At 37.9% G+C, this 17,146-nt stretch overlaps 1 protein-coding gene and 1 long non-coding RNA gene across 6 annotated transcripts in view; one reads left to right on the forward strand and one right to left on the reverse strand.

Annotated features, from left to right (window-relative positions):
- The first annotated feature begins 293 nt into the window (after nt 1-293).
- On the forward strand, nt 294-4,374 carry LOC136266080 (uncharacterized). The gene is made up of 3 exons (XR_010705903.1): nt 294-450; nt 4,032-4,231; nt 4,288-4,374. It is a non-coding gene; the product is annotated as an uncharacterized lncRNA (long non-coding RNA).
- Nucleotides 4,375-5,606: 1,232 nt separating this feature from the next.
- The window catches only part of LOC136265621 (ABC transporter G family member 20-like), a 38,295-nt gene continuing 26,755 nt past the window's right edge, over nt 5,607-17,146 (reverse strand). For 2 of the 5 annotated variants that reach the window (XM_066060517.1, XM_066060516.1), the window contains 6 exons: nt 14,453-14,556; nt 14,338-14,398; nt 13,962-13,973; nt 10,670-10,756; nt 9,956-10,060; nt 5,607-5,806 (listed from right to left, as the gene is read on the reverse strand). In XM_066060517.1, coding sequence (XP_065916589.1) covers nt 5,706-5,806; nt 9,956-10,060; nt 10,670-10,756; nt 13,962-13,973; nt 14,338-14,398; nt 14,453-14,556 — 470 coding nt within the window. In that variant the 3' untranslated portion in view covers nt 5,607-5,705. The remainder of the gene's footprint in view (nt 5,807-9,955; nt 10,061-10,669; nt 10,757-13,961; nt 13,974-14,337; nt 14,399-14,452; nt 14,557-17,146) is intronic. The other 3 variants (XM_066060520.1, XM_066060519.1, XM_066060518.1) reach the window with 2 other exon arrangements.

Genomic DNA, 17,146 nt, shown 5'->3' on the forward strand with positions numbered 1-17,146 from the left:
CATGTTATTATGAGAACATAATCTGGTGTTAGAAACCAGTTAGAATATATTAGTAATAGTGTATGAATATGTTTACTGAAAATGTTATTATACTGTAAAAGATCATAGTATTTTGTCAGTATTTTGTCAGTATTTTCAATGATTTTATCTGTAACAGAAAGCATTCATTCTTCTTCCATATCGATATCGGTACTACTTTCAAAGGAACCGACATTACTTATTTGTTGATTTGTGCTACTACACCCACTTTCTACTGTTAGCTTACCTGTGGTTGATTCCATCTGGAAAAAATGCTGGATGTGTGTTTATAGCCTTGTTTTGTTTTTCCAATGGACCACTGCTTTGGGGAATTATGATGTGGAAAAATCCCCTTGTATTTCACTCAATGGACAAAATGACTTCCATTTACATGCATGTATCACCTGTTCTGGTGGTCAATTCCATAAGATGGTGAGTTCCCAAGTATAGTTGTATAAGATATTACATGCATTCATGTTCATTGTTGAGTTGATGTTGGATAACACAGGAATGTTGATGTTGGTGCATAATTATTTAGAAGTATAATTATATTTGTGAATCATAGAAATAAAGAGCAAGGAAACAAGCGAGGTCATCTATATATATATACCTGTAGTTATGTATACTAGTGGAGATTTAATTTCTACTTCAGTCACAAACAGACTTGGTATAGTCATGACTGAAGGAAGAATTACGTTAAATATCCACCATTTGTATACAGCTGCAAGTGTAGATGACCTCCCTTGTTTCCTTTTTTATTTTTGTAATCCCTTCTCAAATGTAACATTTCTTGTTTACTCTTTTTATAACAATGACTGGTGCTAGCACCAAATCAAAGGAAAGAATGGATGGTGCCGGCCTATAGCGTCTCAACTATCATAACAAGAAAGTGTTGGTTCCATTTCGCTTTGCTTTCAGCTTTATTCAATACAAACAAAGAACAGTACAAGAAAGGATCTGAAATCAATCCAGAAATTAAACACGGTTTTTGTAATAGACAGTTTGCACTGAAGCCACTGTTTGCCGAGATAGAAAAAGGACACAAAAGAGAACAAAGGTAAATCCATGATGTACGCACTGTAGCTGATGCGGTTGATGAAAAGGCACATCTAGGCTGAAGTGACATTGAACATGCAGTGAAGAAATAAAGTGTGTTTCGTCAACCATAGTTGAGTTATGCTTGGCTGAAGGCATCAGTTAGTCAGTTAGTTCATTAGTCAGGTAGTAGAAAATTCAGTTAAATAGAAAATTCCAAAGGTGACACCAAATTTAAATGCACTTTTAGCAACTTGCAACAAATGCAATTCAAACAAAAATGTGCAAGTCAGAACATAACCAAAAGAAGTTGTACTGAGTTGCTTCAGTATTGGATTTGATTTTCTGTATTGGTAGAGCACTAGTTTGTCTTTTATCATCTTCATTGCATCTGTAGATAAGAAGAACAATGATTTACGTAACAACTTAAACCTCAAATGGTTGGCCCTTGGGTATATTATTTAAGCACACAAAAAGAAGTGAAATCCATGCAAAACAGCCAAGTTGTATAAAAGGGTGTGGCCTTCAAAAAATCTTGGGTGGAAAAAGTTGCAAAATCAAATGTAGTGGCCATGAAATGGCTGCAATGATATATAATATGTTTTATTAATGTACACATACAAAGGTCATAATTAACATTTATTATCATCCACATCATGCAGCTATTTCGTGGCCACCATCTTCGATTTCACAACTTTTTTACCCAGAAGGCCACACTCTTTGTATACAGCCTGGCTGTTTTATAACATTAACAGTAATGATCATGAATAATTCAGAAATGTTAAATGTTGCAAAACCTGTATTCTGAGATGTTAATGTTGATAGCTACTGTATACTACTGGCACTATTTTTGTGACTTTATTACCCTTCTGTATGCTGTTATAATTAAATAAGGATTGACTTATCAATTAATCACAGGACATTCCAATTTCACAATTATCCTACATGCATTTGCTGTTTTTCTTGTGATCAATTGCTAAAAAAGTACGTATAGTAATCCACAGTTTTGGCTCTTACTCCTACAATTTGCCATCTGTCTATATCAATGTTTAATGGTTATCATTATTACTTACTGCATTGTGTTGGATCTTGTACAGGAACTCTATACAAGGATATACAACTTGTCCTGTTGAATTGACAGGAAATATTTGCAATTTGAGTTTTACTGAATTTTTTACTTATCCAATTGTTGGTTATGGCATTTGGCAAGTGATCTATTATGTATGGGTAAGTTACAATTGGTAAGTAACGTAATTACAGATCCGGACTTAAAAAGGGGGAATCCCCTCTGGAGCATGCATGGCAATTGTGCATAGATACGTAGCTCCAGTCTAGCTGCCTAGTTGTAATACTCCAAAGTAGGCATGAGGCTATTATGCTCCAAAAATTGAGCATTATGCTTTTGAGCAGTGCTCAAAAATTCACCTATTATGCTTTTGAGAATTGCCCATTATTCCCAAAATTATGCCACCATAGCCAGTTTATTGCTGTATCAGACCATTTTATTGATGTTTAAGATCCAAATAGTCTTGAATTCTTTAGCTGATTGCTGTATTAGAGTATTTCGTTTCAATGTGACTGCTTTATTAGAGTAAATAATATTCAGTGACTGCTCTATTAGAATTTCTGACTGCTCTATTAGAGTATCTCGATCTTTTTAAACGGAATTGTGCACGCCGAAGATTTTCCTACTGTTAAAGCTTTATAATCACCTGAAAATGCTAGCATAATTCTTGATTCCCACACATATCTATTATTCCCGAAATTATGCCGGCATAATCGCCGCATCCCTACTCCAAAGCAAATATTTGCCACCACCCCCAGCAACTATAAATCTTACCATTTAGGCCTCTAAACTGAAGTCTTTAATAGTAGCTGTAATAGCAATACAGTAGATGACAGGAAGTTTTTGATGAAAGGAAAAGTTGACAAAAAATAATGATTGGTTTAAGACTTTTAATTCATCAATAAGTACCTGAGTGTTAAGATCATGTGATTTCCTCAACATTTAATTCATCAAAACTGATCAAGTATGGATTAGTTAGCTTTTCCTTCTATCAAAATATCGGTAAAACATAGATGATAGAAGTGATACTTTTAGATGATCAACTTATCCTAGGTAGCAGTTTTTAGTGATATTCCAGTAACAAGAGGTGAAATGAGTGTTTTGTCACATAGAAGTCTTGTAATTATACTTTGATAAATTTTGTCAAATATGTGTTAGCAGCTAGCTTGTCAAGTGATGGTTCCATAGAACCCTTTGAATCCCCCTGGATCCGCCACTATTTATGGACTATAATTATAATATAGACTGTACCTAACTTGACATGGACAAGCATGAAGTGTTTTGTGTGGTAGTTGTTAATTGTTACACTGCATGTACATATTACTCCAAGTGCATCATTAGTGGCAAGAAATGTAGTGCAATTCTATTTTGGTATGTATAACACTAGTAAAGAGTTTTCTTTTCTGCTATAATACACAGTAAGGTGTCGATACCTTCTGTTGTTACAAATACATACTGTATATATTGTTCTGTAAGTAGGCACCAGCCTATTATGCTTTTAATTTTGCCTATTATGCTATGCTGCAGTGCTCAAAATTTTTGCCTATAATGCTCATAATTATGCTCAAAATTTCTGCAGTTCCCATGTTTTGTTACTTTCTAATGGATAATGATGAACGTTTGTTATGAATAACTGGTAGTTAACGCCCATTGTGCATTAAGAATTTGGCTGCATTGCAAACTATGATAATAGTCATGTCAAAGAACTATACGCTCTACTGTAGCATCAGCTGTTCTGTCCACCTTTTTCAGTAGCATGCATTTTTGCTTACAGTATGACCTAATAATTCTGCCTATTATGCTAGCATTATGCTTGATGCTTTCAGGCACCTATTATGCTCAAAATTATGCCAGCATAATAGGCTGGTGCCTATCTGTAAGTGACATTAATACTCTATTGTCATCTTTTAAGGTTGATATAATCAGAAAAGATATCATCAAAAAGAACAAGTTTATAACTTCTTACTACTTGCTGATAGAATACTTTCCCAAAGGACCAACATATTACATAGTTCATTCCTGTGGACCACAATGGTGCAATACGATATATCATATACTGTATGCTCTCTACTGTTTCTTCTTCATGTTGCCTTGCTACTTGTTTTATTACAGGTATCAAACATGATGTACTTGTATTAAATTCTTAAACATGTTATTCTTTTTTATAGTTTGGAAGTTAATGCTGTGGTCATTGTGGCATTTGTGTCTATTGCTTGTTGGTATGGAGCTCAGAACACCTTTAGTAAACATTACCGTATGCAGCAGGAACAGCTGCACACAGCAACAGATTTGAACTCATTGTAAAAAGATGCATAATACACTATAACATAGTGGGACAGTTGTAGGATCATTCACTTTATCACATTAGTTATATTACTAACTTATACTATATCGTTATGTCCTTACTGTATAATAATAATAATAATATACATGAGTATATAAAAGTGAAAACTGCATGTTAGTCTGATCATTATATAACTAACTACCAGATTGTCTACATGATTCTTGCTAATCAAATATTATGTTCAAGCTTCTCCTACTTGATAGAATATACACATTAGAGTATAGTTGAATGGTCTGTTTGATATTCAAAGTGTGCAGGCTTTGGATCACCTCTAAAATGAAACTTGAAAAGGCTCAAGTCTACCTAACCCCTCCCCTTTTGCAATATACTTTTATAGGTGCTGGATTCCCCAATATACGTAGATATTTATTTGATTTCCCAAAAGGGGTAGCTGTTACCCTTCACATAGATATGATGAAATTCATATCTCAACCTTTTTAATTTAAACTTGGAGAGATTACTTTAAAAATTTGAATTCACAGCTAACTGCATAGGGGCAATGATTAATAATTCCTTATTACAAAATTGTCTACTGGGGATGGTGTACTACCCATCTGAACTATATAACTCTATTAAGGAAGACCAGGGAAACAAAATGACCAGTGGTCCTTATAGTGGATGAGGGAGAAGACCATAGTCAGTACACGTTCACCTGAGCCCCCCCCCAAATATAGTAATATCAAAGAGGTGAACACGTGTTCACTCCTAATGGTTTTGTACTGGAACAAGCATGTTTTCATGTTGTAAACATGTTTGCGTGCCTGAATCATCCATACTAAATGTATGGGATATTTTTAAAACCCCATAACTCACTTGTTCTTGCCCGTATCAATATGCTTTTTTGATTAACGTTTCCGGTATTTAAAGGGCTTCACAGTTCTACTAAATATTTGGGCAGCTGGCCCATGTAACAAGAGTTATTAACAAGAAACGAGGGCTCTACAGTAGTTTACAGCTGTACCGTGTGTCTTATTGACTATTAAGAAACCAGAAGTCCCTTATGATTACTAGAGTGTATTATAACCTTCCTGACTGGTGTATGCTCCATGAATGTTGTAGTGATGTTGTATGAAATGACTGCTGAACCTGCATGAGCTTGTTTGTTGTTAAATCAAAAACTGATATCATGTAAGTACCCATTGATGAGTTCATTCATGTTGTTTTTTTATGGTAGCTATTGTACATTACAAAAGAATAGATAATATGTGAACTAGCAATCTAAGGTCATGTGAACAACTGGAACTATCGGCGGAAAACTATGACGACCAGTGTCAGGTATAATAACCACCAAGCCAATGTGATGAGGATTCCCTGGTAGACCACTTTGTCTCCTATACCCATACCTGTAGGTGAAAGCAAACAACATCAAAACTATACAAAAAAACTGTGTCTACAAAAGTACAGTGTGTATAATGTGTGTACTTGTGAACATGCAGGCAATATTATATCACAAAACATTATGATTCAAACAGTTACTAGCTATTAGAAAATTTTGAATAGAAAGTATAGAGACTGAATACACATGCTACAAAAAGTAAGGAGATAAACTCAATAATGTTATAGCTGAAATGAGAATGATCCATGCAACAAAAAGTAAGGAAACAAGTTGAGAAGATTAGAAGGATGTTTGCTAAAATGAGACACATATTACTGCCTAGTAAGTAGCCAGCTAATCTTGTTCAACTTGTTTCCATACTTTTTGTTGCATGGATCATTCTTGTTTCAGCTGTAACATTTATTAGCTTGTTTCCTTACTTTTTATAGCATGCGCACTATATCAATCCCTACTTCGTATTAAAATTTTATTTTTTAACATGCATAGAAAGTTTGTTGACTTTTTATGTCTAGCTAGCCATATTACATGTTCACACTTTGTTAAAATTATGTGCAAAAATGATGTGTAAAGGCAGTGATGCGCACCGCAACTATCAATTATCCTTCAGGAAGAACAAGGAATGATGAAATACGTAGAACAGCATCATGATGGTGCAGTGGACAAATTGGAACAACAGATTTGTGAATCTGCTGTCATTACCTTGGCTGTTTGAATTTCTTGAGCCGTACACACCTAGTGCTACCGGGTCTTATGGCAGGCAGGCAAATGAAATGCAGGTGAATTCCAAATTTTGAAAAACTCATTGTATATTTAAACATTTGACTTTTCGCATCATTTAATCAAATATACTAATGCAATCCAGGTGGATTTTTCAGGTAAAAATTTATTGCAAGGCTGTCTTTTAAAGTGCGAAAAACTTATGAAGCCATATGATTTCTTACCTATTTAAGTACTATACCATACTTAATAACATTATAGAACTTTAATGAGTTTTATTGCTTCATATTTACTGGTATGCAGGGGCAGATCTAGAAATTTTCAGAGGGGGTTTCGATTCTCTGGAACTGCAACTTGCTAGCTGCAAGTTGAAGATCAAAAAAAGAAAAAGGTCACTACATAGTTTTGAATGCTGTGAAGGTGATTTCAAAGGCAAGCTTTGCCAATAGAAAAGCCATAATATAATAAAGTATACATAACTCTTTGTTTTATCACCCAGATGAATTGTAGGGGTGCGCACTATTTCAGAGGGGGTTCTGGAAACCCCCCTGTCACAAGCTGTCCGCACCTGTAAAACTGAAGATCAGCCGTCAAACTAATTGCAGCAATTAACCACACCATGAATTCCAAGTAACAAAGTGTCTTAACAGGCTTAAAGCTTGTGTTGACACATGCTTTAAGCCTGTTAAGAGCACTTGTTAACAGGCTTGGAAGGCTAGAAAGCGCACTAGAAAGGCTAGAAAGGGTTACAGGCTAGAAAGGTTAACAGGCTAGAAAGCGCACTTGTTTTCTTGTTGACACATGCGAAAACAAGTGTGCTTTTAATTAAACACAAATTGAATTTAATTTCAGACTATCTTTAAGCACAGGGCTTAATATCGGCTTGAGCACACTTCAACATCATGTTCAGAGCAGTTCAGAGGTTTGTTTCAGGTCGTTGTTGCGTGTTATATTCTTTCTAGCAGCTACAGTATACAGTGAATTTTTATGGCCAAAAAATGTTTTGCAGGCAAGTTCTTCCCAGTCCGTTTGCTAGTCCGTTTTCCCAGTCCGTTCCGTGTTTTAGTCATGCCCTTAACACCTCTATCATTATTTCTGTTATACCTCAGCAGCTTCAGTGGCAGCTAAAGCCTTTGCCAATGCAGCATACTTAAAGTACAACTTGGCCCCAGGATTACCACTATTCCTACACTTGATTGACCCTTTTCTTACTGCGTGATTCTATTCCTCCTCAATAAACAAATGACCTGCAAAAGGCTAAACCTCTTGAACCAGATGGGTGGCCTATAACTATGCATAATTAAATCTACAAGGCAGTGAATTTATTTCTGTATCACTATCTTATACTTCATTAAGCCACTAAACAGTTACCAGAATGGAAGTGTACCCACAATGTAACACAAAGTAAAAGGCTGTAAATAAAAATGCTGCTGATTGCCATGTACATGTTCCTGGCAAACAAAGTGCATTTATGGTGTCACTTCTTGATGACAAATACATCATGTGAGCTAATGGATCATGTGGTCTTAATGAGTACTCAAATACCAGTTAGTTTTACTTCAAATAGTATTAGTTTCAGCCCAAGAACAATGTGGCCACATTATGCTCAGGTAGTAATGTACCACATGTTAGGAGATGATATAATATTATAGAGGCTTTCCTCTTCTGCAAGGATAATTCACTTGACAATGTACAAGACCCCAGGTACATAAAATTATGAAGCATCTAAGACTAATCCTTTTAAAAGTGTTCGTTGCACATGTAAGGGCATCCTCTGGTAGCTTATATAAACTATGTACAGGATCTGGGAGGTATCTGTACTTTGTATCCAGACTCCAGAGAGTGGTTAACAGTTGCCAGCTGACAAAGTTAGTGTAAACATGAAATGCTATGGCTGTCACAGGTAGCAGTAGATTGTAGAAGGCAGTAAGGTCATGCACTCTTAAGCAGCCAAGACACACTCAATGATGATCAATGCATAGTCCCTAAGGTATACATAGACAAAGTCATGGGTTATCTGGTAGGAAAACCAATTCAAGGAATTATAATATAGTGGAACTCAATCATGGACAGCATGCATAAGACAGTATGAATCAGCGTTGAAACCGGGTTGGGTCATCTGGGTCAACTGGGTCACATTTTGTCCGGGTCATCCGGGTCCGACCCGGTTTACAAATTATCCGGGTCTGATCCGGATTGGATCACGTGAGAAACGAAATTGTTAGTTTGACGACGTGGAAACTTATAAACGCTAGTTGCATAGCTCTTTCATGAGCCATGCCCACTTACCGCGTTACAGACATACGCTTAGCCATGCCCATTTATTAGTAAGTGCAGTCTGTAGCACGAAACTGTGTCTGTAGCTGTTTGCAAGCTTACGTGGAGCCACGCTCACTAATCGATTATTGTACGAGTTGTATATAGTCTAGTCTTGCAGCAGGATAAGTACTTTTGTGAGCCACACCCACTTTAATATATCGGGAAATTGTAATACTAGGTATGCATGAAGTCACACCCAATTGCTGTCTGTAAACTCACAGTAGCTACGTGGAACCAAACCCACTGACTGATTTTAAATTATAAACTTACCGGCTTAGTCATCACATAACTACTCGTTTACTCAACATGAATCGAACGCTCAGTCTCGCTAGCTCGAGACTACCCGAAACATAGCTCTAATCGCACGCCTCGGCTTTAATTAATCCGGGTCAATCCAGGTCACATCCGGGTCAGTGGGTCATCCAGGTCAGCATGCAGTAGTGACCCGGTTTCAACGCTGGTATGAATACTAAACAAAGATAACAAATAAAATGCAACCTAATTTGGGAGAGCCATCGATCAACGCACATCAATAGATTGCGATTTTAAACATTTTAATACAGTACAGCTTGGGAAGGTCAAAAGTTACGAGTTTGAAAATTTCACCATGAATGGTGAATGCAACCAGCCATAGTATTTATTTTATTTCAATTCATAGCAAGCTTGCTATTGATGATGTTGAGCACCATTTTTCACAATGGTCTCTGTAACACAAGCACGTCTCCATCGATGGTGGTGACTGATATATGAACAGAAAATGGCCAAGTGGATCATATGGTATCTCCAGCATAAATATTAGGCTCTCAAGACCACTTGTGCCACTGAAATTAAAGAAATGTATATAGAAAATATCTGGGGACTGTTCATGTATCTAGTCTTGTGTTTCAGATGGCCAGTGGCATTACCAGATGCCGCATTTCTAGTGGCTAGCACACATCTCTAGAAATCCACTTGTGAAAATCAGCCTGAGCAAATCAGAGGATGCAAATGTGTAGAGTATTGGTGTGACTATCCATTCATGGTGAAAAGTGAACTTCACTGGTGTGTGCGTAGATCGAACATTTGGTCACAAATAATGTTTATACATATGTATATTACACAATAGATGATGACTACATACCTTTACTAACGACACCCTTCAAAGCAATCACTCCATAAGTGATTGGCATAAAGTTGGATACCCAACGAATGCCACTTGGTAGCCCTTCCAATGGCCAGAACACACCTACACAATATCGATTGTCCATGATAACCATTATAGCAACCACTTAAGACATAATAAACTGCAACACCAACAATTCAAACATGAATCTTTATAGCTCATTTATGACTTTTCAATCAGTTGGAAATTTTCAAGCTCCTATATAGATAAGTATATGTGACAGGTTTTAGAATGATAGAGGTTATGACATAATTAAGATTATTAATGAATTAATTTTGCATATCAAGTCTGGAGTATGGGTGTATGTAGCAAAATTAGGAAAAACAACTGTGAATGGTTATAACAATCCACTGTATCATTAGTTATCCTTATACCTGTTGTGTAGGCTATTCAGGTTAATGTTAAACACTGTTTGATAATACGTAAGTTGACAACTTAATGAATGTATTGTGTACGTTAAAACATTTAGCAAACATAAGACAAGCAAACACTTGTTCACTCAAGAAGCAATTTTTCAGATTCGAAAAACCTTTCTTTAATATAGATATACATAACCAGCTCAGCCCCTAAAGTATATCAGTACACCCCTGCATATAACAAAGATGGTCTGTAAATTGCTTACTATATAGCTCTTATAAAGTACCTTATTTCATATTACTAGACAGACTATACCTGATAAAAAACAAGGAACATTTGAACACATTGAACCCAAAAATATGATATCCACCATTGATTGAGAAACTACTGAGATCAGTAATCCTATATAACAACAAAGAACACAAGTAATCAAACAGTACAGTCGAACCGTTTAAGTAGGGATCCAGGTGAAATTTTCGTGCGCCTCTCAAAATTCCACCTTTAAAAAGCATCCTAGAGATATCTTACAAGATGAAAATCACCTTTACGGAATAGTACTAGTCGATATAATGCATAAAGCAGCATTAAATACAACAAACACTTACAGGTGACCGGATATAGAATTTTTAAAAATCACCAAAACTTGAATTTTAGACTGACTGACAGCCTGACTGACCACAGTCACAAGCCTAGAGGCCAAATGAAGCAGTGCACGGCCACCATTTTACGCCACAATAACAAACTCACCAGTGGGATGTGCCTTTTGGGGTTCCGACGAGTGTGTGCGCCCTGCGCTTTGTCTTTTCTTTTATCTTCAATCAGGTTGCTTGTCTTCTTCTTCATCCAACGAAACCATATCGAGGCATTAATTTTCTGTATCAACACTTTCTCTAAGTAGCATAATAGACGCCAAGTGATTATTTAAGGCACTTAGACTACGCGCTACTGTACAGAGGTACCGGTACTAGATAGCTTTCACGATAGGTCACAAGATCATGTCCATTCTTTATTCTACGCATTAAGGTAGGGGCGGGTGTTTCCGGACAAAGTTTGTGCATGTATTAGAAAATTGTTTATTTCTCCTCGAGTGAAGAATGGATTCTAACATGCCTGGTGCCGAATTGTAACCAATGAAATAGGCTATCAGTGATATAAATTGTGAGTGGTAAAGTGTAGGGTACTAGGAGAAAGAAAGGTCTAAATTTGCAATTTGAGAAAATACAAAAAAATTATGTGGCTGGGGTTTCCGGACACCAGTAAAAGTAGGCGTACCTGGCATTGCTATGGGAATTTCTGCACTCCACTGAGTGCCATGGCCCAGCAGAGACTGACAGCGTTCTGTTTAGCTGGTTACTTTGTTTATGGCAGCGATTTTTTTAGCAACAGAATTGCGTTATGCTGCTTCGGACCTTGCAGTTGTCTTGTAAGGCTTTTGAAGATGCGACGTTTGATCTACTACTTGGAAATCTGTACCAGCCCTTACCTGAACACAGAAACAGCATACTTTAGCAATGTGGCCCAGCGGATCCTTGCTGCAGGCTTCTCTGGGGAGCTGGTTGTGTTGATTGCCCATTCAAGTTGACACGACACAGGTAATGGGCTTGGAATCCAGTTGTACTATCTCTAAACCATGTATCCGTTCACTGTATAGTGTGATTGACAATTTGTGGTGCATATGGTCGCTTAGAATTACAAAACATGCCCTCAATCTACTGTTAACACGCGTATAAAAATTTTACACAAAAATATTCTACATGCGCAAGCAAATCATGACGAATCTCAGTAATCCTTGAAGCTATCGGGATAAAACTTTGGCATTTTATAGCACACGAGTGGGGTACTTAGGTACTCAAACCATAGCCTGATTGGTTTCCATTCCATCCTTCAGTAGCAGAGTATAAACAAAGCATCCGGAATATGCAGCTGTCCAGAAACCCCCTTACTTACCTTATCGATTGAGACACACCTCTTTAACGCTAGCTGTATTTCAGTGACCACACACCTTCAAGTTGGAAGGCTGACTCAAGATACTCTAAAAATCGATCAAAACCACACCCGCTTTTGAGAAAGTGCACATCTGTGCAGGCTGACTTGAGATACTCTAATACAGCAGTCACCCTAATAGAACAGTCACATGTTCATAGCTAGTTGTACGCCTTAACAAAAAACTAAACAAACTAGTACATAAATTATAAATTTAAAAATGAAGTAGGGATCCAAGCGATAAAAAGTAGTGAAACAAGAGATGAACGATGGTAGCTATTACAGCATAGCTCAGTGAGAAATGCCTACTTTGGAATTGAACACAAAATAATTGCTATACCATGCCAAAGTAGGGATTTCCCACCAAGCTATGCTGTAATAGCTACCATCGTTCATCTCTTGTTTCACTACTTTTTATCGCTTGGATCCCTACTTCATTTTTAAATTTATAATTTTTAATGTACTATATATGTATGCATGTACTTATGTATGTAAGTGCTTACATGTATGTATGTCACACATGTAACACATACAATCATCACAAGTAGAAGGAAAAATTAGGAAATTTGATTTCGATTTTAGAGATCATACTATAAAAAGTAGTGAAACAAGGGAGGTCGCCTACACCTGCAGATATACTAGTGGACATTTAATCCCTAATTCAGTCTATACCCATGACTGAATTAGGGATTACATGTCCACTGGTATATCTTCAGGTATAGGTGACCTCCCTTGTTTCACTACTTTTTATGGTATGATCCCTAATTGAACTTAAAATTCCTATTTTTCTAACCATTGCACTTCGTTTTCAGCTAGGTTTGACCAATTATACATACAGTATTATACAGAACATTATGAGAAACACCTCTGCAATCAATTTAGTCACTACAAAAATATGAATAATTTCCATTACAAATGTAGGGAAGCCGTCACGTGCTAGCTACCATGAATCAATGCTGTCAGCAAGAAGAAATGGGACACAAATGAGGAAAAAGATACGTCCATGATACGTAGATTGTACATACTGTGGTATGCCATAAAAGCACCTGTTGTGCTGAAGTGACATTTAGCAGTAAAAAGACGTAGCTTTAGCCGTTATTGAGTTATGCTTGTCTGAAGGTATCAGACAAGCAGAAAGTTAGTTAGTCAGTTAATAGAAACTTCTGTTGAATATTTTTTACCAAAATCTGCAGCAACTTATCGAAAGCATTTTAAAGACACTTTTGGGTTTGATTCAACTTAACCAAAACTGGCAAGTCGCCATGTAGGTATTGTGAGGCTGGCTTCTGGTCAATATTTTCTTTTTCATGAGAAAGTGTTTCATGATCCCTAATATACAGCTACACCATACTATGTGATACACACACACGCACACACACACACACACACACACACACATATACTTGCATGCATAACTATGATACACAACTGTCATACACGTTGATGCTACTCCTTGCAACATGCAAATATAGTTACACATACGTATTGGCAACACAGCTCCACCAATCTATGTATGCATTTAGCATAAGGGTTATTTTCACAAGACATAAAATACAATTAGCTTCTTTTTGGCATACCATATCACAGAATAGGATATTTTGATAGTACAAATATATGTCCTTACCAGCAGTTAGTCCTACAGAAAAATGATACAAACATCATTAACATTAGACCACAATGCAGGCATACATATGTACATACTCACACACAACACAACATAATACACACACACTCCTGTCCTGTCTGTACACTTCCCATCAGAGTCACATGGTCTTACACAAAAGCAAAAACTTGTGGTCACACTAACAATTAACCAACAATAACCCCCCCCCCCCCCCCCCCCCCACACACACACACACACATACGCACACACACACACGCGCGCACTGCACTACACTACACACACAGACACACTCACACACACAAAGACACACAGAGCACTACACTACACACACACACACACACACACACACACACACTACACACATTTTACTACACACCTGACAAAGATATCAACCAAAAAATAAAAGATGCCAATGCAATGTTTCCATGTTGCTCAACCTGTAATATGCACTTCCTAGTGACAAGTTGAAAACTCTTTCCATTACAACTCACATCAAATATTCCAAACACTATAGCAACAACAATCACCACATCCACAATAGATAGTAGGCTATACAATAATAGTTCTGATAAGATCACTTCAGTAATGGTTACACCTATAACAAGAACAATAATTAACAAAATATGTGACTGTCTCTGGGAAAACCGGTCTTATCGCCCATTTAAAAGTATCGAGGAATGTCGGTTTTAAATATTCTGTGTGTTGTAGCTGGCCAATGGTGGTAGCTACGCATACCAAATTTTCACACGTTTCACAACAATTTCTTACCTTCCTGATCATCCACTGAAGAAGTAGTCAACAGCTAAGTTTCCCGCCATTTTAGATAGTTTTTAAACCGAGGTTGTCTGTATCAGGCGAGCTCCAGAAGGGTGGGAGGCAGGGGTCCTGGAAGGCGGGCAAGATGGTGTTCAAAAATTGAAAAGAGACGTGCTGGGATGAATTAGGCCAAGTTATAGGCCATTCAGGGCTCAGAACTGGCTAAAATGAAAGGAAATTTACAGCACAGGTCATTGTCCAACACCACAGAGCTGTACAGCCACACACAGCCATCTCCTGGTTGGCCAGGGTTCAATCAAGACCCCAGACCACTCGTACGGCTCGCCACTGTGCTCTAGAAAAGCAGCCAGCAAAAGCAGACCACTTTACTCTGGTCGACTGTGGCAGTGAAACTTGATAGTGCATTCATTAAGCTTTGTGTTTGTGTGAAAAAATCAAACTTCCTGTCTTGGGCGATAAGAACGGTTTTCGTAGATCCAGTCACATATAACATATGGTGGGACCTCACTTAGCAGCCACCTCATTACTACAAAACTACTTTGTCAATTTGGTAGATGTCAAACATAGCTCATGTGACTTCATGACCTAAAATGTATTGGTATTGGTAGGTCCCAAAGATTGGTAACGTGTAATTCATGACCTTGATAAAACCACCTTCAGGAGTGGTTCTAAGGGGTTCACCAGTTTCAGGTAACCAATCAGCTTCATAAAATCACAGAACACTCAACAAATTATCAACTAAAATCATAACAGTACAAACGTACTATTAAGGATCATGAAGATTTGGACTTTTCTAGCCACAAATATCATCCCAAAACAGCCTCACAATACCTTCATGGTGCTTTGGCAGTATTGGTGAGATATAACAAGCCCAAAAGTATCTACAGTGCGGCCCAACACACTTCCAAAAAATTGGTACTAAAATTTAGAAGAGGGCTGCCTGCCTGCCTGCCTGCCTGCCTGCCTGCCTGCCTGCCTGCCTGCCTGCCTGCCTGCCTGCCTGCCTGCCTGCCTGCCTGCCTGCCTGCCTGCCTGCCTGCCTGCCTGCCTGCCTGCCTGCCTGCCTACCTGCCTGCCTGGTCTGTCTGACTGCCTGCCTGGTCTGTCTGACTGCCTGCCTGTCTGCCTGGTCTGTCCGACTGCCTGCCTGCCTGCCTGCCTGCCTGGTCTGTCTGACTGCCTGCCTGGTCTGTCTGACCGCCTGCCTGCCTGCCTGCCTGGTCTGTCTGACCGCCTGCCTGCCTGCCTGCCTGGTCTGTCTGACTGCCTGCCTGCCTGGTCTGTCTGACTGCCTGCTTTCAGACAAGTGTAACTTGACAACCACTAAGGCTACAGCTAGATTTTTTTCCACTGATAGATGTTGACAACTGCATGCTTCATGGACTTACCTGTCTCCTTCTGTGTCCCTTTATCTTTGCTGACAGCGAAAGGTGTCAATTTTAGGTAGTGCAGCATGATGGCTTCCCTACATAATGAAAATTGTCCGAGTTCCATTGTGAGTGGATTGATTACAGAGATCCTTCACACAGTGTTCTTCATTTGTAATGCTGTGTAATGCACTGAACATAGCTGAAAATGAAGTGTAATGACAGTTCGTTTTTCAGTAATCAGGGGTGCAGACACGAAATTAATTTAATAGCATGCCTGGTGTCATTCTTCCTTTTATGTGGTATGCAGTAGAAAGAAAAATTAGGAATTTTCAGTCAGATTAGGCATAATAGCAGGGGTAACCTAAACTCACAGACAGTGGACATTTAATCCCCAATTCAGTCATGGGTATATACTGAATTAGGAATTAAATGTTCACTAGCATATCTACATATGTAGGTGGCCTCCCTTGTTTCTCTACTTTCTATCCCTAATCAGACCAATTTTTTGTTACTAAAGGGTACAATGCAAAATAGTCTTGAGTCTTGTATACATTATCACAGAAAATGAAAGCATTACACACTAGTTAACAGTCAGTTGTTCTAATACAGTGTAAGTACTTTTTAAAAATCAAAAGGAACCGTCAAGAATGTGCGGATGTACATTCCCTACTTTAACTACCCATCGTAATGCCTCTGTCTTGGTGTTGATGGCAAAGGGCAAGGAAACCTGCAGTCTTTTTGCTAATTGTTTCACTTAGATCATCCCATAGATTACATGGCGTTGACTCAGTCAGTCATCTTCGCTTTCAGAAACCTTGCAATTTTCATACATTAGATCAATTCCATCGCAATTGGCAAGTAGCTAGCAGTGGTAAATTGATCACAGCAGAAATTTTGCTACAAGGAACCGTCAAAGATGAAGAACTGTTTTGAAAGACTCACCAACAGAGGTTTAATAGTTTATTATGATTAATAACTGTACACTTTGTGTATTTTACTAAACATTAAAAAAAATCACCTTTTCACACACTAGAATAC

The sequence above is a fragment of the Dysidea avara genome, chromosome 9, assembly GCF_963678975.1.
Source record: "Dysidea avara chromosome 9, odDysAvar1.4, whole genome shotgun sequence".
Taxonomy (NCBI): Eukaryota; Metazoa; Porifera; class Demospongiae; order Dictyoceratida; family Dysideidae; genus Dysidea; species Dysidea avara.